This window comes from Gymnodraco acuticeps, unplaced genomic scaffold (genome assembly GCF_902827175.1).
Source record: "Gymnodraco acuticeps unplaced genomic scaffold, fGymAcu1.1, whole genome shotgun sequence".
Lineage (NCBI taxonomy): Eukaryota > Metazoa > Chordata > Actinopteri > Perciformes > Bathydraconidae > Gymnodraco > Gymnodraco acuticeps.
This window is the reverse complement of record NW_022990238.1, coordinates 218,759-244,469: the sequence shown is the minus strand read 5'-3', so window position 1 is coordinate 244,469 and position 25,711 is coordinate 218,759. Positions and strand designations below refer to the sequence as shown.

General features: G+C 42.0%; 4 protein-coding genes across 6 annotated transcripts; 2 read left to right on the top strand and 2 right to left on the bottom strand.

Annotated features, from left to right (window-relative positions):
* Nucleotides 1–1,841: 1,841 nt before the first annotated feature.
* Nucleotides 1,842–9,076, bottom strand: slc25a19 (solute carrier family 25 member 19). The gene is made up of 7 exons (XM_034219894.1): nt 8,942–9,076; nt 8,336–8,494; nt 7,994–8,143; nt 7,740–7,910; nt 3,659–3,839; nt 3,433–3,569; nt 1,842–2,589 (listed from the first exon to the last, which is right to left on the bottom strand). The coding sequence occupies exons 2-7, from the start codon at nt 8,465–8,467 to the stop codon at nt 2,374–2,376; spliced, it is 987 nt and encodes a 328-aa protein (XP_034075785.1). The 5' UTR covers nt 8,468–8,494; nt 8,942–9,076; the 3' UTR covers nt 1,842–2,373.
* Nucleotides 9,077–9,246: 170 nt separating this feature from the next.
* On the top strand, nt 9,247–14,050 carry mif4gdb (MIF4G domain containing b). Of its 3 annotated transcripts, none has more exons than XM_034219896.1 (6): nt 9,247–9,423; nt 10,175–10,294; nt 10,467–10,576; nt 10,838–10,993; nt 11,414–11,506; nt 12,101–14,050. In XM_034219896.1, the coding sequence occupies exons 2-6, from the start codon at nt 10,216–10,218 to the stop codon at nt 12,326–12,328; spliced, it is 666 nt and encodes a 221-aa protein (XP_034075787.1). In that variant the 5' UTR covers nt 9,247–9,423; nt 10,175–10,215; the 3' UTR covers nt 12,329–14,050. The 3 variants fall into 3 exon arrangements, with proteins under 3 accessions (XP_034075787.1, XP_034075789.1, XP_034075788.1); XM_034219898.1 differs by having other exon boundaries at nt 9,257–9,396; XM_034219897.1 differs by having other exon boundaries at nt 9,281–9,427.
* Nucleotides 13,803–16,872, bottom strand: mrps7 (mitochondrial ribosomal protein S7). The gene is made up of 5 exons (XM_034219895.1): nt 16,807–16,872; nt 15,659–15,850; nt 15,503–15,566; nt 15,250–15,417; nt 13,803–14,517 (listed from the first exon to the last, which is right to left on the bottom strand). The coding sequence occupies exons 1-5, from the start codon at nt 16,848–16,850 to the stop codon at nt 14,296–14,298; spliced, it is 690 nt and encodes a 229-aa protein (XP_034075786.1). The 5' UTR covers nt 16,851–16,872; the 3' UTR covers nt 13,803–14,295.
* A 211-nt stretch (nt 16,873–17,083) lies between these two features.
* gga3b (golgi associated, gamma adaptin ear containing, ARF binding protein 3b) lies at nt 17,084–25,696 on the top strand. Its single transcript, XM_034219599.1, is given in 18 exon segments — nt 17,084–17,142; nt 18,423–18,507; nt 18,593–18,668; nt 18,750–18,848; nt 18,937–19,060; nt 19,139–19,242; nt 19,834–19,914; nt 20,205–20,342; nt 20,605–20,686; nt 20,777–20,902; nt 21,018–21,094; nt 21,096–21,261; nt 21,802–21,884; nt 21,991–22,130; nt 22,324–22,607; nt 22,694–22,863; nt 23,127–23,237; nt 23,522–25,696. Coding segments are annotated over 18 exon segments (2,097 nt in total). The 5' UTR covers nt 17,084–17,102; the 3' UTR covers nt 23,633–25,696.
* The last annotated feature ends 15 nt before the right edge of the window (nt 25,697–25,711 follow it).

Genomic DNA, 25,711 nt, shown 5'->3' with positions numbered 1-25,711 from the left:
ACGGGGCCGCCCCCCGGCCTCGTCCCCTGTCACGGATTTAAGACCTGTTGTTCCGGTCCCTCCCCTTCCGGGGGCCGCACAGGCGGGAGTCACTTTTCCGACTCCCGTGCTCAGGAGTCGTGGGGGTCGGCGTGTTGTTCCTCCCCGCCATGCTGATTTTGTTTATGTGTGAATTCTGGGGGGGCTTGTGTGGTGACACGTTATTGGACATAATTCACCTTGCTTATTGTGTTGCCACACGGACCCTTTAGTGGGGAACACCTGTAGCTTTAGCTGCCATTCCTGCTAGCTCATCAGGCAGAGCAGTGCATGTGTTAACCTCTCTGAAAGTAATGGATAATAAAGATTGGAACTCCATTCTTAATACACCGCCTCCGACTCTCTTTTCACGGCACTACAGTGTATATATTTATTTAGTTTTATCCTTAAAGGAATGGTATGCTCACACTCATTTTAAAATAATTATCATCCGATAAAACAGACCAGTCTCTGCCAGTCTTTCTTTTTTTTTTTTTAATCCGATGACATTATCAGTGATTTTAAACTGATTAATTACCGAAATAACATCAACACTGTGGGCGGCGCCATTTTACCGGACGTGACGTAAACCATGCGTTTGGTTTCGAGGACACGTTGATGTTTATGTTATTTACTGTAGTTACTCTCTTCAAATATGCCTCATTGTATCGCGAAACATTGCCACAATTCTGATAGGAACAATCCACGGAATGCTCGGTTCTATCTGTTGCCAAAAGGTAAGCGTAGGAAGTACGTTCGGAGGCAGTGGCTAGCGAAATGTGGCCGGCCCGAACCGAAAGATCCACAGGCGCATGTATGCAGCGAACATTTCAAGTTTCCGGACGACTACTCTGAGAGTATGATAAAACATAACATGGGATTTATTGAACAACCATTACTTAATGGAGATGCAGTACCATCGGTCTTTCTGGTGTCATCACCGACCAGGACACCAGTTCGGCCAGTTGAGAAATCGCCCTCTGCAAGTGTGAAGCGACGGAGGACCAGAAGTAGTGCTCGGAGTAAGAATAAGGTATGTTATAGCGCATTTCCATTGCAGCGGGTAGCCCCGTTTAAACGTCCTTTATCGTCCAGGCCAGGCCAGTTTTTGGTGGCCTTTCCATATAGCGTAGTACCGGCTAGTGGGTATTTTCCCCCAGTTTTTCCGGCCCCATAAAATCGTGGTTCTAGGGCCAGGGACAACGAGGCTGATTATGCTAAACTAGAGAGGGAATCTCTAGCAAGGGTGGTACGACATGCATACATATCTAGTAATCAAAAGCATTGTATCTACTAAGTAGTACTAAGTAGGCTCGAACCTGTATGGCTGAATTCCCCCATCCAATCTCTTCATATTGCTCAAAACTTCTTCCTCGGCTGACGAGTCCGAACTCAAATACTATGCCATGTTTTCGTGTGTTTACAAAGTGAACGCATGGATGACGTCACGACGATCACGTGACTACTGAAAATGGGCAAAATGGCAGCGGCCTGACGGAATATACAGGTTTTTATAAAAAAGAGCTATAAAATCATTATTTACCGGGGAATATCGCTGATTTCTTCAGGGTATGGTTTAAACATAATGTTTCACTAAATACTGAAGTTTTGATTAATTATCTAATGAGTGGAGCATTCCTTTAATTGTATGAATCTGTGCTGTCCTGTTTTTCATTCTTACCCTGTTGCTGTTAAGCTACTGAATTTCCCCACGGGGATTGATACAGGTCCATCTTATCTTATATAGTTTGTCTGGTAAGCACACGGCAGCATTGATCCATGGACTGTCATCAGTGATTCACACATTCATTCTTGTCGACTGCTCAGATTTTATGAAAAACTTTAATTAGAAAAATAATTCTGGACAGACATACAGAGATAACAACATTGAGGAGTTGAACTCAGCAGGACAAACAAACTGAACTCTTGATTAGCAATGCACAGGGTGTCTGCTTAACACAGTGCATAATGAAATACATATTACACATGAAAACACTATCAAAACAAATGTTGGTGAACACCCCATTTGCAATGTAATGAGTTAACGTAATTCAAATGTCAACAATGGCAGAGTTATGAATGAGAGCTTAAAATGAGCACTTTAACAAGAAAATGTTATAACGATATATATATCTAAAAGCAAGCGTCCATACCCCTCAGAAACCCTGTCAAATATGAAATACATATATAAAAAAACAATGTTTGTACATGCCACGGTGTAATGACAGCACAGAAATAAATAAATGAGATGCAAACCACCACTGAAAACCGACCCAGTTAATAAATATGTGAAGTGAGAATGAAGAAGGTAGCAGTGTTTTTCTGATGTGCGGGATTGAGCCGTCTCCCCAGTCACTATCTTTCCTCGAGGCCTCTGGGGGAGCCGTTTGTTCTCTGTCGCTGCTTGAGGCTGTGCATGGCGATGACGACAACTTCATACCAGAAAAAGGTGAAGCCTGTAGACAGCGCGGCCTTCACCAGGCTCGGAGAGAGGCCTTTGAAGAAGCCTCGGACACCCTCATCTTTGAATATTTGCACCGCGCAGTCCACCAGGCCCCTGTAACTGCGCACCTGCACGGGAGGGACATGACACAATACAAATCAGACTCCAAATATGTACCTCAAATCTAGGTAATGGTTTTGAATTTTAATTGAGTGCTTGGATATTGTTTAGATTTCACTTTTCAATGTCATTATAGTTTAGTTTTAGTTGGTTTTCAAAGAGTGTTTTAATCTAGCGTCAGTTTTTTATACAATGGGCTTTACGTGTTTTGGTGTGTTTTTGTTCGGAACAGGTGAACTATGCAGCTATTATATGCAAAATAGGTCGTTGCCGAACTGTGCAGCCTTATTTACATTTTCTGATTTGGGAATGAACTTGAGCACTCTACTTTCACTATTTAACTATTAAGAAAATTGTCACCTGCATCCCGACCCCCGCTGGGTCATATTGGACCTGTGCTGAACTACATTACTTAAATTATGTTCTTGTTCTTTAATTGTGCAAAACGAGAATGCATGTGAAACAATGGGGTTAAATTGTGAAGACATAGCGCCCTCTGCTGGAACGCCGAGTCTGTTCAGTTTCTGTGGTTCAATGTCATGAAAGTATACGGGAATTATGCAGTCTCCTTTTCTTTGGGAGAAATAGAAATGATAGCCAAAACTGAAATTAATTTACAACTATTGTGATTTCGTTTTTCAAGGACCCGAAGACCATTTATTGTCATTATGCAACACAGGGTGAAACCAAGTGTTTTTTTTCTTCTTAACCAGGCAAGTTTTTTTCCCTGTGACTTCTTTGGGTATTGTTTTAAAAGAAATAAAAAAAATGTACAGCTATTTACATTTTGGACTCAGTTTTCTTTTACAATAAAAACCCTGTTTCCTCAAACCTGCAGCAGAAGAGCTTACCTGTCCAAAGTGCGCTCTGGCTGCTTCGAAGCCGCCCACCTGCAGTCTCTTCTTGAAGAGGTCAAGTGGGTATGTGAGGGTTTTGCTGATCATTCCAGCTCCACTCCCACAGACCAGGCTTCCCAGGAGTCCCTTCCCTTGGAGGTAAACGTTATCAAATTCAGGCTGTGAGCATTTGATGAATGTGGTGTAAGGTGGTGTGATACATGCCATTATCTCCACTGACCTGCTGAGTCTCCAGCGGTGATTGGAGGAGGCAACCGTTTCTTAAAGACATTGTAGAAGAAGAACTGCAGCCCTGCGTACGGAAACACCGCCAGCAGTGTGGGAGATAGTCCGCGGTAAAATGACAGCACTCCCTCTGAGCGCCACATGGTGAACACAGCGTGACGCAGGTTCCTGTACACCTGAGAAGACAGATGAAGCATGACAATGAAGGTCTGCAGGGTCCACCAGCTAAATACTGGCCAATGGGGCGCCAGCTTTATCCTTTTTGTAATTCACAGAAGTAACTTGCAATAGTTCCTTATGATATTGTCAATATCACTTATTTTATTTAACTTCCAAATGTTGAAAATTAGAATTGCATTTTCTCACAATGTGATTTATAGTTAATTCACCTTGCAATGACGATTATAAAACAATATAGTATTCAGACCTAGAAGGGGAATAGGAGCAAGAGAATATATTAAATGCTTTGGTTCATTAAAACTAGGCCATTAAATACTCTAGGTCAGTTTCTGAGGCCGTGAATTTACAGTGTATTGGATTATTCTCTGTCAGATTTTCCATGGCTACATGCTGATCTAGACTTGGGCGTGACTAAAACGTATCAAGTAATTCTGAAGCATTTCTTTTGGCCAGGTTTAAAGAAAGATGTCTCTAGCTTCTGCCGCTGCTGTCATGTGTGCCAGGTTGTCGGTAAGCCTAATCAAAAAATTCCGCAGGCTCCGTTACATCCCATACCGGCTATAGGTGAGCCCTTTGACCGGGTGTTGATAGACTGTGTTGGTCCTTTACCACGTACAAAAACAGGTCAACAGTATTTACTCACGATAATGTGTACGGCGACTCGTTTTCCGGAAGCGATTCCGCTGCGTAGCATTACTTCAACATCTGTAGTTAAGGCCTTGACGAAGTTCTTTTCTACATTTGGAATTCCGCGAGTAATCCAAAGTGACCAAGGGACAAATTTTAAATCTAAATTGTTCAAACAGATCCTACAAACACTGCAGGTTAAACATGTGATATCCAGTGCGTATCATCCAGAGTCGCAGGGGGCATTAGAACGGTGGCATCAGACTTTAAAGAGTATGTTGCGAAAATACTGTATGGAGACAGAAAAAAATTGGGATGAGGGAATTCCTTTCGTTTTGTTCGCAGCCCGTGAAGCTGTTCAGGAGTCATTAGGATTCAGTCCCGCGGAGCTCGTTTTCGGCCATACGCCCCGCGGACCACTTAAAATCCTACACGATGAGTTTCTTTCGGCTGATAGTCCTCCTGAGAAAAACGTACTAGATTACGTTAGTCAGTTCCGTGAGCGTTTGCACCGAGCAAATTTACTCGCTAGAGAGTCGCTCTCCGCTTCACAAGCGGTTATGAAGCGTAACTATGACCGTGCCGCTGTCCCTAGGCACTTTGAAATAGGTGACAAGGTCCTTGCACTATTACCTATCCCCGGCTCTGCGCTCTCAGCCAAATTTCTCGGGCCGTATGAAATCCGTGATTGTCTCAGTGACACCGATTACGTGATTGGTACTCCCGAGAGACGACGAAAAACGCGTGTCTGCCATATAAACATGTTGAAGCGATATCATGCACGCACCGTCACTGATAGTACGCCAGCCGGCTCATGTAATCAAAGAGTAGCTGCTTCGGCGTTAATAGTGGTAGATAGTTCCGGCCCCTCTGACGACGGGTTGGTGATGCGCTCACATCACCAGCCGGGTGCTCGGTTATGCAACTCGGAGATGGTAGAGACACTGCCGACCACGTTAGGTCATCTGCAGGAGAGCCAGCAGAATGACGTAACCCAGTTGGTGGATGATTTCCCGTGCCTTTTCCATGATGTCCCCACACAAACTAATGTGATAAAACATGACATTGATGTAAAAGGTGCGAGGCCAATCAAACAACATCCGTACCGCGCCAATCCCACCAAACGCGCACTTATGAAACAGGAGACTATCTTGTAGCAAATGGCCTGGCGACACAGAGCTCTAGCCCATGGTGTTCGCCGTGTCTTGTAGAGGCGAAATCTGATGGTTCTCCACGCTTTATCACGGACTACCGTAAGGTGAACGCTGTTACGGTAACAGATTGCTACCCATTGCCGAGAATGGAGGATTGCATTGACAATTTAGGTTCCGCTAAATTTGTCAGTAAATTGGACCTACTTAAAGGTTACTGGCAGGTACCTTTAACGGACCGTGCCTCAAAAATCTCCGCTTTCGCTACGCCTGACTGTTTCCTGCAATATACAGTCATGGCGTTTGGTATGTGTAACGCTCCCGCTACATTTCAAAGATTGGTGAATACTGTCCTCTCCGGAATAAGCTTTGTAACGCGTATTTGGATGACCTCATTGTGTACACGCCCACATGGGAGATGCACATGAAGATTCTGGGGCAGGTATTCACCCGGCTGGCACAGGCGTCTCTTACTTTGAATCTGGCCAAATGTGAGTTTGGTAAAGCTACGGTCACCTATTTAGGAAAGCAGGTTGGGCAAGGCCAAGTTAGACCAGTGGAGCCTAAGGTTACTGCGGTGGCTGACTGTGCGGTGCCCGGCACCAGGAGTGATCTCCGCCGTTTCCTCGGTATGGCAGGCTACTACCGCAGTTTCTGCCGTAACTTCTCCACTGTAGCTCAACCCCTAACTAGGTTGATAAGTCCCAAGGTGGAATATGTTTGGACCCCTGAGTGCCAGCATGCATTTGAGTGTGTAAAGACACTTTTGAGTCACGCTCCTGTGCTCGCTGCTCCCGATCTTGCGAAGCCCTTTAAACTCGAGGTGGATGCTAGTGCAGTGGGGGCCGGTGCTGTTTTACTGCAGGAAGATGCGACGGGAGTTGATCATCCTGTCTGCTATTTCTTCCGTAAGTTCAACAAACACCAGGTACGCTACTCTACCATTGAAAAGGAGACCCTTGCTTTGTTGTTAGCTCTCCAGCACTTTGAGGTTTATGTCGGGTCTAGTTCTTTGCCGGTTGCAGTGTTTACCGATCATAACCCCATTGTCTTTTTGTCCCGCATGTACAACCACAATCAGCGTCTCATGCGGTGGGCTCTGATCGTTCAGGACTACAACCTGCAAATCCGACACAAGAAAGGCTCAGAGAACGTGTTCGCAGATGCTCTGTCCAGACTGGAGTGATGTGTTCTGTGGTCATGGTGTGTGATGTATTATGGTTCACAAAAACCCTGTGGGGTTTGTGTTTTAAGGGGGGGGGGGGGTGTTACAGCCGCTGCTACCTTGTGAGCTTAAGTCTGTTTGTGTATGTAAATGAGCTGTGCAGTTCCTCTGCTGTCATTGGCCGTCCGGACCGCTCAACATCCGCGGGGATTGGACAGACGTCGCCCAACCCCTGCTCGCTTCTGCCACGTCATCCGGGGGAGGAGTATAAAGGCTGAGCACGGACAACAGTCGAGAGGCTCTGTATTTTGTGTCAGATGCCTCAGTCAACTCTATCCTTGTGATAAGCCTTCCTTCTGTGAATTCTGAGAGTATTTAGCCGTGTGTCTTTTGTATTAGCTCCACTGATTAGCAGTGTCTATAGTAGGGTTCTAGGCGAGCACACTGAGTAGCAGTGTGTCGTCGGGTTCTGTGTTAGCGTAGGGATTTTGTGTGTGTGTATACTGCTTAGATCCAGGTTGGTTAGCACCTGTCGACCAGCATTCCTGTGTGTTTATACTGCTTAGATCCAGGTTGATTAGCACCTGTAGACCAGCGTTCCTGTGAGTGGATATTGCGTAGAGCCAGGTGATTAGCACCTGTAGACCCGCACCAGCTGTGTGTTTCCACAGTCCCGTTTTGTTTATTGCTTGTTTCCACTTGAGTAGTGAGATTTGTTTTTCTTTCTATAGCGGGGCAACTCTCTTTTGGAGACCCTTTGTGTTGTGTTATAGTGACAGATTGACCCGTGTTGTGGGGCCAATCTGTGTGACCATCATTTTACTTAGTTTCAGTAACAATAAAACCACCGGTAACAAATATACCAAATCCAATCTGGTCGTGTCGTTTCCCGTTTGTACCCTAGCCAAGTGGGAACGTAACATTACGTGTACATCAGCAGTTTCAAGTCCCACCTTGGTTTGTCCCTGAGCTGCAAAGCGTGTGCGCAGTATGTCCAGAGGCTGGCAGACCACTGTGGCAGAGCAGGCAGCAAGACCCCCGCACAGGAAGTGAACTCCTGCCGTCTGGCTGTCATACAGCGTCGAGTTGTGGACCACCTCTGTCAGAAGCTCAAAACTGGCAAACTGCAAACACATAAATAAAATAGTTTGTTTGGAAACAGGAAATCATGTGATAAAGATAGTTTGCAAAGGTTCACAGTCTCTACCTGCACGGCTCCGAAGCAGATGGAGAGGAGCTGAGCAGGGACGTGGCCCTTCCAGAACGCAGAGACCCCCTCCTCTGAGTAAATGCAGCGGGTCGCTTGAAATAATCCCTGGTACTTCCCCTTGGGGGAAGACACATGCTCAATCTGAAGCTGTGGGGAAAGAAATAGGGATTAAAAAACACATTTTCATAACTTTATTTTCCATGATCGCTCAGCTACTGAAATGTAATGCGAATAAGATAAAGAGCTAGTATACAGCCTGTATTTTCTATGATTTAAATATCTTCATCATCACTGAGGTATTTTCTGTCAGCACCTGGTTGTACATGTACAGATCATTACCTGAAATCTGATCTTGAGCACGTCCAAGGGGCTGATGAGGGCCCGGGTGACCATTCCAGCAGCTGACCCAGCCAGGGCGGCCTCCTCTGGGGAGAGAGCTGAGCCCTGAGCCCGGGGGTCGTAGCCCACCATGTCTCCACTGTCAGATTCCAGCTAACACTGCAGACAGAGAAATCTGAATTATTCAAAACTGTCTTCATTGATGTCTTGATTGTTTAAAGCATCTATGGATCTGGCTCGTATTGATAGTGTAGTGTCTTGTAATCAAAAAGACTATAAACATAACACAAGATGAACAACTTGGTCATTTCATATTGCTATTAGGAGTCTGAGCAGAAGTCTGTGGCACATCTTTCTTGATGGACTTTTTAGATACTGTGGTCAAACCTAAACTATCGTTTTAAAAAAAACAATATCTAAAGAAAATCAAGCTGTCATGACTATAAAATAAATCTCTGAACATCATGCATCAATGAGGACAATAGTGGCAGCATGTAGAGGACATGCAGTGGGACCTTGGGGCTAGCTAAGTTAAGGTAACAACAACTGAGCAGCTCTTCACTTTGTAGAGAGCTCCAGTGGTGAGAAATGCAGACAGACACTTACCTTTCAGTAAAACTCCTTCATGGTTACATCTACCGCTACAGTTCTGAACTGTCAAACATTAATATAGCACGAACACAGTTCCTATTTCAGGACACTAGCACTGCTAGCATTACTTCCGGGTCAGGATACAGGAACCTTTCAAAGATGAATTATCGTGACAAGATGAGCCTGCATAAACCACCAGATGAACCCATGAAGTCATGATATGAAGGCAGATATAATAGCATTTACAATTAACATTTTTAAAATAAAATATTCAAATTACGGAGAACAAGCACCTTGCCTACAAAATAGGGGTGTTCCTGCTTAAAATACACAGACACACATCTACCACGTTCATTCTGTGTTTGCGGGTTTTTTCTGGCGAGGTGAAGGGAGGCAGGCACTTCTCTTGTCGTGATACTTAATCTTTGTGAGGCTGGGTTGAGGAACATCTACCCAAGTGCTATGACCAGGTTAGATGCAAAGAATTGGCGTCAATTGTAGGTAATTTATTAACATGTTATTTTTGAAATGTAAGCAATTGATGCGGCATTTCTGTCTTCTTGATTTGTAGTTAACGATAACCGGTTTCTTTCCTCTGGCGGGTGGGTGTAACGTAAATGTAGGTTAAGTAACTTGACGCTAACTCGTCATAACATAAACGATGTGTCTCTGCATTTCGACAAAAGGACACAAACTAACCAGTTTAATATTAGTTAACACTATTTGGAAATGAATGAGATTACAACAAGTCAGCAAAACTGTGTTAATGCTGCATTTACTATCGGTATCATATCGATAAACCCAAGTTACATTACCCAAATGGGCGTTTAGCTAATGTTAACTTACATGCAATACTAGCCAAAGTTACTTGTGAATGACACGTGGCTAATTTATGGTATTAATACCTCACAGTTTAAAAGAGGACTTTGTTATTGAGTTAAATATGTTGTTTAAGGGTATTGGTGACCTGTTGTGTGACCCGAGTTTGTGCATGTAATCCCTGCTGTGCCTCAGTGAATGAGCTGTGGGGGCTGCAGCCAGTTTGATGACAGTACAGGATTTCGCGGTTATTGTTGTCCCTCAAATTGTTCTGCAGTCTTTGTCTGTAATGCATGTTGTGCCCACAGTATTGGAGGACAACGTTTATTATGTGTGAAAACCATGCATTTCTTTTGAAAACAACAAATAGAAATGTTAAACCCGTATAAAATGTTTTAATAACAGGTATTTTCTGATGTATTTTTACAGAGTTACAGCTCTCAGGTGGACTTTGGGTGCCACCATTTACAATGGAGAACTCTGCTGAAGAATACAGGATCCAGTGTTTAGACATGGATACACAGATGTTGCTGAAAACAGCCTTGAAAGGTTAGCATGTCCTCTTATTACTAACTTAAAAAATGTCTACATCGGTTCAATATTGCAAACATCTTTAATCATTGCCATAACTTTTCCTGCATTAGCATTGTGTTGACACCTAATCAATATTCACTGTGTCAATAAAATACATTTCAAATGTATATCTTTTGGTTTCTTTCAGATCCAAGTTCTGTGAACCTGGAGAAGGTTTCTGATGTCCTCGTGGATCAGTCTTTGAAGGACCAGGTTTTCAGCAAAGAAGCCGGACGCATCTGCTACACCATTGTGCAGGTCCGTACTGTTTGCAGTCTGTTCATTTGTTTCTTTGATCAAGACACTGAGCACCAGTGAGACAGAGGGGTTTAAGGAACCAGAGCAGGGCTTAAACATCTGATTGATTGTTAATCCTCTTACCTTATTAATGCCTAACTGGTAGTTTACACTGCAGCAACAGGAGGCTTAAGCCAGTTTACCTACACCGCTTTGTTTCCTGACTTTTTGTCCATTCTTCACCTACTATCTGTCCTCTCTCTCGGGTCCCTTTTGGTGCAGGCCGAGGCCAAGCAGAACAACGGAAACGTGTTCAGGAGGAGCTTGTTGAACCGCCTGCAACAGGAGTTCAAGAGCCGCGAGGAGACCAGGGCGCGCTCGCTGCAGGAGTGGGTGTGCTTAGTCACGTTCATCTGTAACATCTTCGACTACCTCAAAGTAAGTCGGAAGAAATGTCAAACTTCATCATGTTGACATATTGTCTTAAACTCGACGATAGTGTGGCATTGATGAATAAGTACAGATCATAGCATCGGATATCTTTGATTACTTCTTGTGCTTTATGTATCAGATGTAAAACAAGCTACATGTGCTTATCCTGTTGCTCCTCTTGCTTGTACATGCAGTAATAGAAGTGTTTAATATGTCGGTGGTGAGCCTTGAAGGTGTTGCTCCACTTCACAGAGACTCAGGTTTCTTCCTTGATAATGGCTATTGTCATTTCACACAGGTCACCTTTTTATGGTTTCACTCACACAGCTAGTTTTTCACTTGTGTGAAAGAGAAATTATTTTTGAAGAACTCAACAATGTTACCTTGAAAAAGAGAACTTAACCTTTTACCTCTACTGACATCCAGGTGAACAACATGCCGATGGTGGCTCTGGTCCATCCTGTGTACGACTGTCTGATCAGACTGTCCCAACCAGATGCTCTTATGAATGAGGAGGAGGTGAGGAAGAATCTGAAGTTATTTCAACTTTTAGTTTTATGTATTTAAATAGTTAAGATTTGTTTCTGTTAACTTAAAACTATATTCTCATTATTTTTATTCTGAGGCAAAATCTGATCAAATGGGGGTCTGTGACCTAAATTGGTAATAAGATCGGCTCCTTGACGCAGAAAAGGTTGAGAAAAACTGCACTAGTTTGAATAAATATAGTTTGCCACTGTAATACATCAAAGTATAAACATTTGACAGCCAGCTTTGAAAACGATCAAAAGTCCAGTAGATTATTTATGTATATAGCAATATAAAAAACTACCCCAGGGTCAGGGAGCTTTACAATCTGTACAGTTCACAAAACCCTCTGTCTTTTGGACCCTCGCTTGGTTATAGGAAGAAGTTTCTAAACAAACCCTTTTCATTTGGGGGGATGAAAATAAACACTGAAAGAACGAATGAGGAGGGATCTTTCTCCAGGGACAGAAATAGGTGTCATGTGTCACAAACGTTTTGAGATGGAATACATTTAGAAACATTCCTCTCCAGGGCGTCTTTCTCTCCAGATAAGTCACTGACCTCCCCCTCCCCCCACCCCTGCAGGTGGACTGCCTGGTGCTGCAGCTGCACCGCATCGGGGAGCAGCTGGAGAAGGTGAACGGCCCGCGGATGAACGAGCTGTTCTACCTGCTGCGGGACGGCTTCCTGCTGCAGGAGGGGCTCACCTCCATGGCCCGCCTGCTGCTGCTGGAGATCCTGGAGTTCAGGGCGGGGGGGTGGGTGCTCAGCGGCACCGCCCACAAGTACTACTACAGTGAGATCGCTGACTAGGACCCCGGATACCTGTCCTCAGTCAACACTGATCATTAAACCAGCAGATTCATGAAGAACAGCCGTTTTTTTGGTAAGAAGGCGGATCACAAAGTGTAAGAATACCTTTTTATTTCGCTGGATTGTTCCCTGCGTTCGATCCTTTTTTCCGAGACATGGTGCCGTGGAGGAGGAATGTGCAATAGTTCAGAAGGCGTTGACGTTAAGTTACGAGGTTTAGTCACATTCAGGTTCACTTTGTTTTAAGGTTTGAGCATTTTTTTAAATGTTTTTTTATTGATCTTGCATTCCTGTTCAAAGTCCACCGTTTTTTTTACCAAATCCAAAGGACTTGACATTCCAGTCAGATGTAGGCTGACTTGGTTTTTGCTTTAGTTTGTTGTTGTGACCAAATGTAAGTGAAAATCAATATTTTTAAATTCAGTTGAATATTTTTTAATTCAGTTGAATATTTTTAGTGTAGAATTTATATTTTAGTAATGGTTTTAAATGCAGTTCTGAGGATTTTTCAACCTAATGTGTCTGTAGGACTACTGTTACTGCCTCATTAAGTGAGGACATTTTTAGATGAAGCGTTGAGTCTTAAGTCAGTTCTGTTCTTTATTTTGTTACAGCTGAACTTGTGTATAAAATACCAAGAGATTGCTCAGTTTAAATTGAAACTGTTTCTACAGATAAATCAATCAGACATTCATTTCTGGATTCATAAGCTTTAGTTGTAAAACGACTTGTTCCAATACAGCAGTGCAGCTTCATCCAAACCTCTGGACAAAGCCAAAGCTCTTCATCCGAGGACCGTGGTGAAGGAAGTACTTTGATCATGCTCTAAAAATCAAACGAGCAAAACCACCTTAAAGTAAAAGTATTCATTATGCTGAAGGACCCATTTACAAACATAAATGTCATATTGCATTCTAATTATTTGATCAGCTGTCAGGGCTAATTTAAATGTACTTTATATACTGCAGGTTAGCTTCTGAATTTCTCCCTATCGATGCATCAGGTGTATCAAAATCAAATAATGTATTTAATATGAATCTGCGTCTGCACAATAGCTCATAACTCAAGTTATTAAGTAAAGGTAGTGCAGTAAAAGAGTAATATTCCCTTAAGTAAATGTGCTTGGCTACTTTCACCATTGCAGCAGGGAATAAGGTATTTATCCTCCATTCACATGATATCAGTTATGAGCCTAAAGCTAACGGAAGTATTTTTCCTTTTGAATTCAGGACCAGCAGCAGCGGCTACACACAGCATGTAGCCGAGCTCAGCTTCTCCTCAGTCTGTTGTCTTTGTTGAAACTAAGAGACAGCTTTATGGAGAGGAAGACAAAACTCACTCATGGCCCAAATGTTACATCTCTTTGAAAAACCTCTACCTGTAATTACGTGTAAATAACGAAAGCTTAATATAAGATTGGCATACAATTTAAGAATATTCAATGTTGGAGAAGAATGTAAAAGCCCAGTTATGGTCAGGATTTGACATTTTTGTACTTTATTTTTCAAATTGGCAGCTTCCATTTCGGGCAAAGAAATGTTTAATGATGTAAAATTGTAAATTAGGAATAACTCGTCCCGTAACGACAGGGACCATTACTGACTGCAATATCTGTTGATACATTTTATTACGCTGTTGCAACATTTTTACATTACTCAATCCCATGTTTGATGGCTGGGTTGTACATTTAAAGTTATTTGTTCAAATAAATCTTGAAGTTTCCTTAATTGTGTGTTTTGTGTTAATTAACAGTACAACAGAGCACCATTGTACACAATTCCACTTCTCAATACAAAAGTTGTTTCCATGTTCCCCTTTATACTGCACTGTTTTTCTTACAGCACTTCTTTACCAAAGGATTTTCACGTTGTTCACTATTTACAGAATCGACATGATGTGTCACTGAATCCTCCGCACGTGTGTCCAGTCTCAGTCTGAAGAAACGTTGCAGTCTTTAAAGCTCCTTTCTAAGCCCAGCGGTAGTGAGCGTAGGCTCTGTTGGCCTCGGCCATCTTGTGCATCTCCAGCTTCTTCTTGATGACGTTCCCCTCCCTCAAGGACGCCGCCAGCAGCTCCTGGGACAGTTTTTCATACATGAGCGTGCGTCTGTGTTTGCTTTCCCTGCACTCTGTGATTATCCATTTCATGGCAAGGTGGCGACGCCGATCATCAGAAAGAGGGATTGGCACCTAGATACAAAGATTATAGTTAAACATCTTGGATATTTGACCTAATCTTCAGATATTTGACTTATTGTAGCTGCTTTATGTTTCATCTTAAAGCTCCTCATTGAAGTTTAGGATTGACTTTAGCACAAAAAAGTATAACAGTGCTTCTCAAAGTGTGGTCCGTGAGCGCCCTCTAGTGGTCCGTGAGTATATTGGTACAATTTCACATTTTAAATAAATTAATACATTAAAGTTTTGCGCACTCTCGCGGGAATATCTCCGCAATGGAGCGAGCTTAAGTTTCACTTTCGATTGTATGATATAGCCCAGCGCAACACCTTCATCACACATGTTGCCACTTGTTTGTACCATTTTCAGGCGATTTGTAATCTGTTCTAGAAAAACGATGTGATTTTGGATATTTGTGGAGTTAGGTGGTCCGCGAGTGTTTTTTTACTGGTTAAGTGGTCCTTGGTATGAAAAGGTTTGAGAAACACTGAAGTATAACCATTAGGTTGTGAAACTGTATCGCAGATATGATAGTTACAATTCATAGATGACATGTTTGTAATACATTTTTTTTGTTTTTTTTGTTTACTCACCTCAAAAGGCAGCAGTGAAAATACATCTTGTAATAGTTTTACTTGTGCAGAAAGATTAAATAAGCTCCTTCCATGTTCCATGAGAGCAGATGTTCTCAGTACCCCTGAGTATTGTATGTAAATGATGATGATGATCAGCTTCATCACTCACCTGGTAGAACTTCCCGCCTTTCTGAATGCTGGCCAGCCCAACGACAGGCTTACAGTTCTCCAGAGCCTGGTGAAAAATGACGTAGGGGTTACACTCGATTTCTTCCTTCTTCCCCTCAGGAGCTTTGTGGTATTTATCCACCTGTTTCCTCTTAATGTTCTCCAGCGTCTGGAAGCAGAGAGATACATTAATGTCAATCGTATGCTATAAAACCAACAGCAGATCATTGAGCTCCACTTGCTAGCTTTCTTACCTTTGATATGATCTCATTGGCCAAAATCTTGTTTCCATCTAACATCATCATGCCGACGAATTTACTGGAAAGAAAACACAAAAGTGATGACCTGTCATGAACTCTCAGCTCTGACTTTATCACATAAAAGAGAGCAGAAATATCTGTCTGTGGTACCTGATGACGGGGTCGCTGAACACAGAGCTGGTGACATCATTGGTCGCTGCCTTGATGGGTCGCAGCGCTTTGAGTTGCCGCAGCTCCTTCTCCTCGGCGCTCAGCTCTGCCTCTGGTTTGATGTAGGCCTCCTTCCTGACCTCCGGCTCAAGATAGTAAGGGTTGTATCTGCTCCATCTCACCAGGAACACTCTGCAAACAAAGGACACAAGAAAGAAAAACCTTTGACAAATACTTCACAGATTGTGTGGGTGTAAGGACGGGATCCAAATAAAAATCAGCACTGAAACTGAAACATTTAATTGATGAGTTGTTCAACAATTCTGCAAGTGTCAAAGATAGTGTCACTGGCTGTCAAATTAAGACATTTGATGGTTTTCTTGTTGTTTTAAATGTGAGTATATTCAATTTATTTAAGATTTGGACTGTTGCTTTCGGAAAGCGCAGGTCACTTGAATCCTTTTTGTGCTGATTTTTACCATATGTTTGGCATTTGGAGAACACACTTGAAATATATTCATTGATAAGAAATACTTTTAAATTGAAAAAGAAGTGAGTTGTAGTTCTAATTGATTGAATTTTACATATGTAATTGTTTATATTTAATTGTTTATTATTAATCAAATACAATTTCATAACAACTCCTGAGATAATTAGTTGATCAACAGAAAATGTGTTTATTAATTCATATTTGCTGCTTTTCCGAATTGTATATCATTGTAAATTGGACAACTTTGGACTTTTTACTTTCGGATTTTTTTATAAATGTAAAAATGTTGTTAGCTGTTAGTATAATTGTATAGATGAACGATTACATACCTACTGAAAAATATTCAATGATGAAAATAATTGTTTTTTTCTCCAATTTGTTATCGGGTGATGGAATTATCAATAATTTAAAAGAATAAATGAACACCCCAGTGAGTAAAAAAGCAGAACAATTACTTTATCAGATCAACATTTGGAGATATTAGTTAACATTCGTGTGAGCAGACATGTAACACCAGAGCCAGTTCGCTATTTCAACCACGTTATGTACATCATTGACTCTGAAATGCAAAGACATTGCATTTGCATTGCAAAGTTAAATAAAATAGACAGCTAACAACACATGTAAACTGGTTGTGTCTTCATGAAATAATAATTACCTTGGTGTCCAAGGTTTTAAGAATCCTGAGATGGAAGCTGCCATCTTGAAAATGTGAGTGCCAGTATCAGGACCCCGGGCTTAGTACCTCCTGTGGATGCCTTACAAAAATAAACGCCTAAAATCCAAATCATTATTTTATTTGGCAGATATTTTATTTAAAACCCGTGGTGAATTATGTTTTCCAAAATGCTAGATACGGTGTTTAAAAAAAAAAAAAAATCACACAATAATTACAAACAATAATTTCTGGCTCTCGCCTACACGCTGGTGACGTCACGCGATGTTTTCAGTGCTATGGCGTACCAGGAAGGGGAGTCGCTTGAATCTTGGCTCAGTGAGTGATCAATCCTATTATATATGAATTAAATAATGTGGGTAATTAGCTAGATGACTTGCTCCGTGTGAAAGGGCAGTGAGTCCGGTAACTCAGAGCCTGTTAGTCGCTGTGCAGCTGATAGAGAGGTCTTGTTCACAGTCAGCTGTCTGCATCATGATGGCTGGAGAGCCTTTTATTCAATGTCTGGGTCACACCATCTACCAGTGACAGCTCATTGATTGTTCCGAGAAGCTCGACAGATTTGGTTCCTTCGGTACAGTTTTAATACTGGCAGCTGTTTGATAGATAATTGTTTATATCTGTAGGTCCCAGTCAGAGCTGTGAGGCACCAGATTTACTCTTTGTCAACTCTCCTCTCTGTGGGTGTGATTTAGGATGCTCATTTTCCAGAAGCACATATCTGATATTACCAAAACTGCCTTTTATATCATGATATAAATATACAATGATGATGGTATATTGAGATATATAATGTTAGATGCATCCTGTTACAGTCAGATTCTGAAAAGCTGTTTCATATTTTGATTTCCATATGCACTTTTTGCTGGACTGACGAAGCAGGTAGCAATAAACTCCTGCTTATTTAGAATAATGCAGCTATAATGTAATTAAAACCCAAATGTGTAAATATATATTTCTCCTCTCCTAGTAAAGTAATTTATTTCAAAATATTCCATTTTGTGAATGGATGAATTTGGTATCTAAAATATATTGAATTCGAGTCAAGTCTTCCAAAATAATTTTGTATAAAAAGGAAAAAATCCTTTATTTTACATGGCAATATATGTTTAAATGACCAACCTGTGCAACCAACATGGGTCTTCATCTTCATTAAGGTTTGTATTTATTCATGATTTTCTCCATTGTACTGCTAATACAATGACAACAGTAATTACAAGAGGGAGAAAGACAACAATTGCTGCATTGTTATGTGGATCACAAGACTCACAGGGAGACATTTTCTTAGTAGGATGTGAGGTGCATTCAGGTGTACAAAGAGCTCCTCGTTCACACCAGTTACTGAAGGTTAGTGTGAGTTAATGTGTCCAACCGTGAAACTGTTGTGCTCTCAAACCTCATATCTGACTATTCAGAAATGCTGTGTGGTCATGCTGCCTCATCAACACTTTCGTTATTCCATGTCTTATTTTGTATAGTTGTGTTGTTACTGTGTTGCCCTTTGTTTTCCTTGTATTCAGGTCTCTCTTGTAAAAAGTAATAATCTGAAATAATATTGCCTGTGAAAAAATAATAAATAAAATGTTTTTCTCTAACAGATAAAGCCACCCATCCTTCAAACAGACAGGATGACTGGGAGTACATAATAGGCTTCTGTGATCAGATCAACAAGGAACTGGAAGGGTATGTCTGGGATATGTTAAAAAAGATCTTTAAAAAAACAATCACCTCCAGAAAAAAGGTTCTAATCTGGAATTTCTTCTTGTAGTCCTCAGATAGCGGTGCCTCTGCTTGTTCACAAAATCCACTCACCGCAAGAATGGGAGGCTCTTCAGGCTCTTACAGTAAGAAATAATTCACCTTAATATCAACAAACACCTTTTTTTCTCAACGTTTGTTCCTAATCCAAATGATTTTGTATCCAGGTATTGGAGGCATGTATGAAGAACTGCGGGAGAAGGTTTCATAATGAAGTCGGAAAATACAGATTTTTGAATGAGCTGATTAAAGTTGTGTCCCCAAAGGTAAGGTCCACAAATAGGTTAAAAATAAAAAGTAGGTTGACTGTTTGTCCTACCATCCAGCCTCTTTTGAATCACTTCCTGTTTCCAGTACATGGGCGACAGTGCAGCAGAGAAAGTGAAGTTGAAGATAGTAGAGATGCTGTACAGCTGGACCGTGGCGTTTCCTAATGAAACTAAGATCAGTGAAGCCTACCAGACGCTGAGAAGACAGGGTGTGTTGCGAACAGAGACTTTACATGATTAAATGTGCATGTGAACGGACTTCTTAATATCCTCTCTCTCCTCACCAGGCCTCGTCACTAACGACCCAGAGTTACCCCTCGACAGGACTCTGATTCCCTCTCCTCCGACACGACCCAAACATCCTGTGTTCGACAACGAGGACATGGGCAAGGTGAGAGAGTGAAGGACAACTACATCTGTCCTGTCAATTTGTAAACCAAACTACAGCCAATATATTTTTTTATAGCTATGGCAATGTCTATTTTTGCAAACGATATTGCACTCTTTAGTTAGTTGTAAAAAAGTATCTGTAGAAATCGGTACAAATTATTTGTTGGTGCCTTTTTAAAAAAAAAATTAAATCAAACAAAAGAGTATTGGAGAATACATTCCTTTTATTTTTTTAACTAAACAAACAATTTGTGGTATTTTAGCAGTATAATGAAAGCTACAAACAACAGAACTAGGTACATTTTAACATCTGTAATATCAATGATCATAATAACCAAAGACTTTATCGGAAATGCTTCTCTTATAAAGCAGCCCTGAGTTAAGTTTTTAACCCGAGAAAAATAAGCAAATGCAATACTGTACATTCTCTAATTTGTGGCTCTTGATTAAATACATTCTCTAGAAATCAAGGGGCATCTCACCAAAACTAAGCAGTATCCTTTATTCCAGGACTAGATTATACATGGGCTCTCATATCTATATGATACATTTGTAAGTGTGTAAGTGTGTGTGTGTTTGTGTGTGTGTTTAGCTGCTTGCTGAGCTTCTGCGAAGTAAAAACCCAGAGGACCTCCAGGAAGCAAACAGACTAATCAAGAACATGGTGAAAGAGGTAAGAGCTTTCAGGCAAAAAGGTGTTGGAAACTTTATTTTTCACAAACTGTTTTATAGTAATAATTTGTATGTGATTATAAATTACATTACATTGCATTTAGCTGACGCTGAAGCGACTTACAATAAGTAAATAAATAAATGTTGGACCTTTTCTGTGTATGTATTTTTAAAGTGCGGGACTTTTACCCTTACAAAGCTAAACAAAATGTGTTATAATATTTTTAATATATGACACGACCATGTTTTATGTGTAGTACAGAAAACATTGTGTATTGTTGTATTTCACAGGATGAGGCTCGAGTACACAAGGTAACAAAGCGCATACACACTCTGGACGAGGTGAACATTAACGTGAAGCTGCTGACGGAGATGCTGTCCCACTACAACAAAGACAACTCCACTGACTCAGACAAGGACATCATAAAGGTGGGTTCCCTCGCTCTCACACACACACACACACACACACACACACACACACACACACACACACACACACACACACACACACACACACACACACACACACACACACACACACACACAAGATGGTAAACTTCAGGGGACGAATGTTCAACTGGCACACAGTTCATTTTATCTGTTGTCTTTCAGTGTCCTTTACAACCTAAAGGTCAATTCTCTTACACTTACTTTTTCATATATTGCATTTACATTTTGTATTTCTTCCCAGGAACTCTACCAGCGGTGTGACAAGCTGAGGCGCGCTGCTTTCAAAATGGCCACCGAGTCAGAGGACAATGACACCAATTTAGGTTTGTTTGTTTGGTATTTTCTTTATTTGGAAAAACGTAGTTGGTATTTATCATTCAATTGTGTATAATGTGTATCTTTTGGCTCCTCAGGTGACATCCTGCAGGCCAGCGATGACCTCTCCAGGGTCATAAACTCCTACAAGAAGATTGTTGAGGGGCTGCCCGTCAACGGAGACAGTGAGGAGCCCCGACCCTCAGCTGGTCACAGTGAGAGTGGTGAGAGACAATTTATAATAGTGTTTTACATATTTCTACATAAAAACAAGATGTTTTACTCCAGTAATCCTGCCATTGTGTAGTTAATTCAGCAGCTGCATGACTCTCCCCCCAGCAGAGACCACAGAGACTCTGATCGACCTCGACGGCCTCGACACTCCCAGCCCTCCTCAACCGGCCCCCCCCTCACTTCCAGTCCTCAGATCTGGTCTCCATCAGTCCCATTATCTCCTCCATCCCCATCCTGCCTCCTCCTCCCAAACGTCTTGCCGTCTCCCAGAGCAGCAGCCCCAGCCACCCCCCCCTCGACATCGCCTCCACGTCACTCTCTCTCCTCGACGATGAGCTGCTGTCTCTAGGTATGATATCCCTATGGTGACTTATTGTGGGTAATAAGCTTCATGCTCTCTATCTGTGTCTTCAGAAAGGCCTTCGAGCTGTTTGTCATAGCCTACATGTGTCTGTCTGATGTAGTTTTACAAAATACACTTTGGGTCCGTTGTAGAGCTGAGAAAACACATACATCTTTTATTCCACAAGCAGGTCAATTCACAAAGATTTCACTGCTAGATAAAACTGAAAAAAGACCACACACGTGCAAGAAAACTCTGACTCCACAGCTAGTCTAGCTTCCACTCGACTCTACAGACAGACAGACATGAAAGACTGCGATGATATGTTTTCTAGTTGATAGAAAACATCTAGAAGATACTGTACGCTAAGGTGTTTTTTTAGATTTGTAGATTTAGCCCAGATCCACCAAAATGTAGTATAAAATAATGCTTCACTTACATATTTAAACATGTAGTTTAATACAAAAAATATGGTTTTTGTTTGATCCTATTCACCTGTAGTGTCCCCTCTCTTTTGACGATACAAATGTCTGTACTTTTTTTCAGGACTGAACGACCCCCCTACCTCTCTGAGCAGCCAATCGAAACCCAAGTTGAGCGATTTGTCCAATCACTGGACTACCTTGCAGGTACATCTACAATGGTTTGTGAGCAACTTGAACCAAACCACAGCTTGTTAGTTCATATGTGAAAGGAGGGTGTAAGTTATCTTGTGTCTCCTCGTCTCCTCTGCAGGCTTCAGCTTCAGGTCTGGATATGTTTGGCGGTGCAGCTTGTTCAGGTCCCGTGGTACCACCGTCTGAGCCCGCTGCAGCCACAAACAGTCTGCAGAACCTGCAGGACCTGGCCATGATGGGGTTTTCAGATCATAAGAGGTACAGATTCATGAGCATTATCTGTTGTTATGTTTAATAATAGAAACAGTGGTTTATAACAATTTGAACGAAAGCAAAAACAGTCATTTCCACAGAATTGTCTCTTGTTTGTAGACATTTTGCCATGTTATGCTATTTGACCGTTCTACAGTACTTTAAGGTCTCAAAGTAATCTATAAATTGTGGTTTTCAGTTCCTCCCTGATGGCAGCAAGAGGAAGCAGCTTCGGGATGTCTGCAGCAGCGCCTCCCCTCATAGCTGGACATGGCTCTCCCTCCTCACCCTCTTTTCTCCAGTGTACGGTGCCGGGCTCTCCCGCTCTGTCCCATGCTAAGGTCCAGAGCCTGGGCTCGGCCCCGGGCAGCCCCCTGTTCCGCTCTCTGTCCCCCTGCCACCCTCCCCTCCACGGCAGCCCGGCCAGAGCCACAGACGTCTCCCTGAGCAACGTGCACATCCCTCTGGAGGCAATCAGACCGAGTAAGGACGGGAGGGATTCATAAATGATTAATAAACATGTAGCTGAATGTAAACTCTTTAAATGTCTCATGTCTGCCTCTCCTCAGGTAAAGTGCTGCCAGTGACGGCCTACGATAAGGACGGTGTTCGCATGCTCCTCAACTTTGCAGCTAACTGCCCCCCCGGCAGGACTGACGTGTTAGTGATGGTGGTCTCAACGCTCAATACTGCCCCCTTGCCTGTTCAAAATGTGGTACTGCAGGCTGCTGTGCCCAAGGTAGGCACACTTCTTCCTCAGACAGTGATGTGTTTGTTTCATTGTAACTGCCAGGAGTTAGAGTTAGTTAGAAGTATTTGAGCGTATGCTGTATCTATGTCTGCCTGCAGGCAATCTCAGATAGTAATAGGCTCATCAGCTTATGGTCATTTAGGTCTGTTATTTACCCGCCTTCCCGTAGCAAGAAAACACTAGTTGTGAAATCGTCTTACAAATAAAGGTTTAAATACTCTGTGCTGACTCCTCCTTTTATCCCCCACCAGTCAATGAAGGTGAAGCTGCAGCCTCCATCAGGAACAGACCTGGCTCCATTTAACCCGATCCTACCACCGGCCTCCATTACCCAGATCATGTTGCTGGCCAACCCAACAAAAGTAGGTGACACGTTAACACTCGAGGACATAAAATAACAAGTAACGAAGGATTTAAGGATCACACTAAAATGTGTGTGTGTGTGTGTGTGTGTGTGTGTGTGTGTGTGTGTGTGTGTGTGTGTGTGTGTGTGTGTGTGTGTGTGTGTGTGTGTGTGTGTGTGTGTGTGTGTGTGTGTGTGTGTGTGTGTGTGTGTGTGTGTGTGTGTGTGTGTGTGTGTGTGTGTGTGTGTGTGTGTGTGTGTGTGTGTGTGTGTGTGTGTGTGTGTGTGTGTGTGTGTTCACAGGATAAGGTGCGTCTGCGCTTCAAACTGGCGTTCACACTCGGAGACCGTCTGTGCAACGAGGTCGGAGAGGTCAACCAGTTCCCCCCACAGGAGAGTTGGGGCCATCTATAGAAGCGAAGATGCCTGCTTCTTCTAGGCAGGGAGAGCGGGTCGTACTCCATGAAGGGTTTGTGAATTCACATCCATCCCAGAGAGGAAGGAGGGGAAGGTGGAGAAATTCAGCTGCACATTCCTTATAGTTGTTCATTTCCCTCGCTATTGTCATTACCGGCAGTGAGAAGCTAACAGCAGACACTGGAGTTGTATTTATACAGTGCTCGTATACTTTCCTGCAGATGGCTAACAAACTAAAGATATGCACTTGCAAGTAGGACAGTAGTGCTGTTTACAGGGCCTGAGATGAATATTTTACTAGATTTTGCCCAAGAAGATTACAACACATGTTAATGAACTCTAAATATTCCATGCATTAGAGCTAAGCCCCTGACTGATGGGTTGGATTGCTTCATAACAAAATTACTTTTAAAAGAAACTAACCTCTAAATTAAAGTGTCCTCCATTTAGAGGAAGTACCGTTGGTGCCACTGTCCCAAAGACTTTTGAATTGTTTATCATTTTCCCTCCAAAATAAACATTATTGTAACCAATTTCCTGCTGCATGCTATTCAGAGTAAATGCAGTCAACAGCTTTTTGCCAGCAACAAAGGGTCTCTCTGCAACAAACGAAACAACTAGGCTTTTGGGGGGGGTTTGGTTGCTTTGTGACAGACAGAATTGCATTTGGGAAGCAAAGCCTATAGGGAACCAATCCTAACATTGATGTAGTCATTATTCTACAGGCATTACATGTTCGAAATCAAAGCAAAAACATATCTATCGTCAATTTACCAGAGCCTAAGACACAACAGTTTTTATTTATTTATTTACTCCTCCGCCGAGCACTTTCTTAATACACAGAAAATATACTTGAATAGGCCTATATCCATTTGAATATGGGATCTAGTAGATGTCTTAAGATGGAGTTAAACTGGGCAATTCATCGGTTTAGTAAAAGGTTTTAAAATAATTTCAACCATCAAGATTTTATTATATATAAGGAAACTTAGTGTGATCAATAATCATTAGTTTTGCCATGTTTCAGATAAGTAGACAACCATGTTTAATTATCTGCTATAATGGCAAACAACTGCAAACAAGAGGTTTGATATTTTTAATTATATCGTTAATATTTGAGGCTACTGAGTCCTGTTTTATGTCATGTGATTACATTTTTCTTTTCAAATAAATGAAGGTGATTGTCTGCTTTTCAGTCATGCTTTAAGCAGTCGGTGGTTATATTTTAGTCGTGTATTTACAGATCTTAAAGGTGGGGTAGGTAATTTTGGAGAAACCAGCTTGAGTGCGCTAGAATTAGAAAATACACAGCCGGAAAATATCTGCCACTTCCTTACAGAGCCCCTCCTCCAACACACACGAACGCGCACATGACCAATGAGGGCACGAGATAAGTTTGTGCACAGAAGGAAGGCTGACAGGCAGGTAGGCCATCCAGTTATTTTAGCCGGGCCGGCTCAGATGATTGGTCGTGCTTTTTACAGTACTACGGCTTGAAATTAAATTTATTTATGTATTTATTGTCAAAGCATTTAAGATATTCATTGCTATCGGGATGTTAAGAGCATTCCATGGAATATAACAAAAAGTGTTTCTGAAATAAATGACATACCCCACCTTTAACTCATCTACCAGTGAAAGTATTGGGAGTATTTTTGACATGTATTACTTTATGTTCCGTTTATAGTATTTCAGTGCATCACTGAACCTAGAAAATGAAGTGAACTGAAAAATCTGAATTTAAAATGTAGTTTGAAAGGGAAGTCTGTCACCAGGCGGATTAGTGTGTCTTCAGCAGTGGGTGAATTGATCTGTGCTCCACCCCGATCCCCCCCCCTTAGGTCTCCTCAACTCGTCATGTACAGAAGAAGTGAGTGTTTAATGTACATAGTCTGTAATGTACCTAATGTTTGCTGTATGACCAGTTATGTGAACATGTGACGTGTAGATTTTGGGAGAGTTATGTCTGTACATACTGTATGATGTGCCATTTGTTCGCTACATGGAAAAATAAATATTTCTTTCAATGGATGTCTGCTGTTCGGAGGTAAATAATTAACCAAAGGTCAACAACAA

What these genes read in the sequence shown, in the direction of transcription:
- slc25a19 (XM_034219894.1), bottom strand. Translation starts at nt 8,467, where the DNA reads ATGGTGGGCTACGACCCCCGGGCTCAGGGCTCAGCTCTCTCCCCAGAG. An exon ending in CAGCTCAGGGACAAACCAAG is followed by an intron (nt 3,840 to 7,739) that starts GTGGGACTTGAA and finishes CTGTCTTCTCAG; the next exon opens with GTGTACAGGAACCTGCGTCA. An exon ending in CCAGAGCGCACTTTGGACAG is followed by an intron (nt 2,590 to 3,432) that starts GTAAGCTCTTCT and finishes CCTCCCGTGCAG; the next exon opens with GTGCGCAGTTACAGGGGCCT.
- mif4gdb (XM_034219896.1), top strand. Translation starts at nt 10,216, where the DNA reads ATGGAGAACTCTGCTGAAGAATACAGGATCCAGTGTTTAGACATGGAT. An exon ending in TCTGCTACACCATTGTGCAG is followed by an intron (nt 10,577 to 10,837) that starts GTCCGTACTGTT and finishes CTTTTGGTGCAG; the next exon opens with GCCGAGGCCAAGCAGAACAA. An exon ending in CTCTTATGAATGAGGAGGAG is followed by an intron (nt 11,507 to 12,100) that starts GTGAGGAAGAAT and finishes CCACCCCTGCAG; the next exon opens with GTGGACTGCCTGGTGCTGCA.
- mrps7 (XM_034219895.1), bottom strand. Translation starts at nt 16,850, where the DNA reads ATGGCAGCTTCCATCTCAGGATTCTTAAAACCTTGGACACCAAG. An exon ending in CCAATGAGATCATATCAAAG is followed by an intron (nt 15,418 to 15,502) that starts GTAAGAAAGCTA and finishes CTCTGCTTCCAG; the next exon opens with ACGCTGGAGAACATTAAGAG. An exon ending in AAGGCGGGAAGTTCTACCAG is followed by an intron (nt 14,518 to 15,249) that starts GTGAGTGATGAA and finishes CTTTGTATCTAG; the next exon opens with GTGCCAATCCCTCTTTCTGA.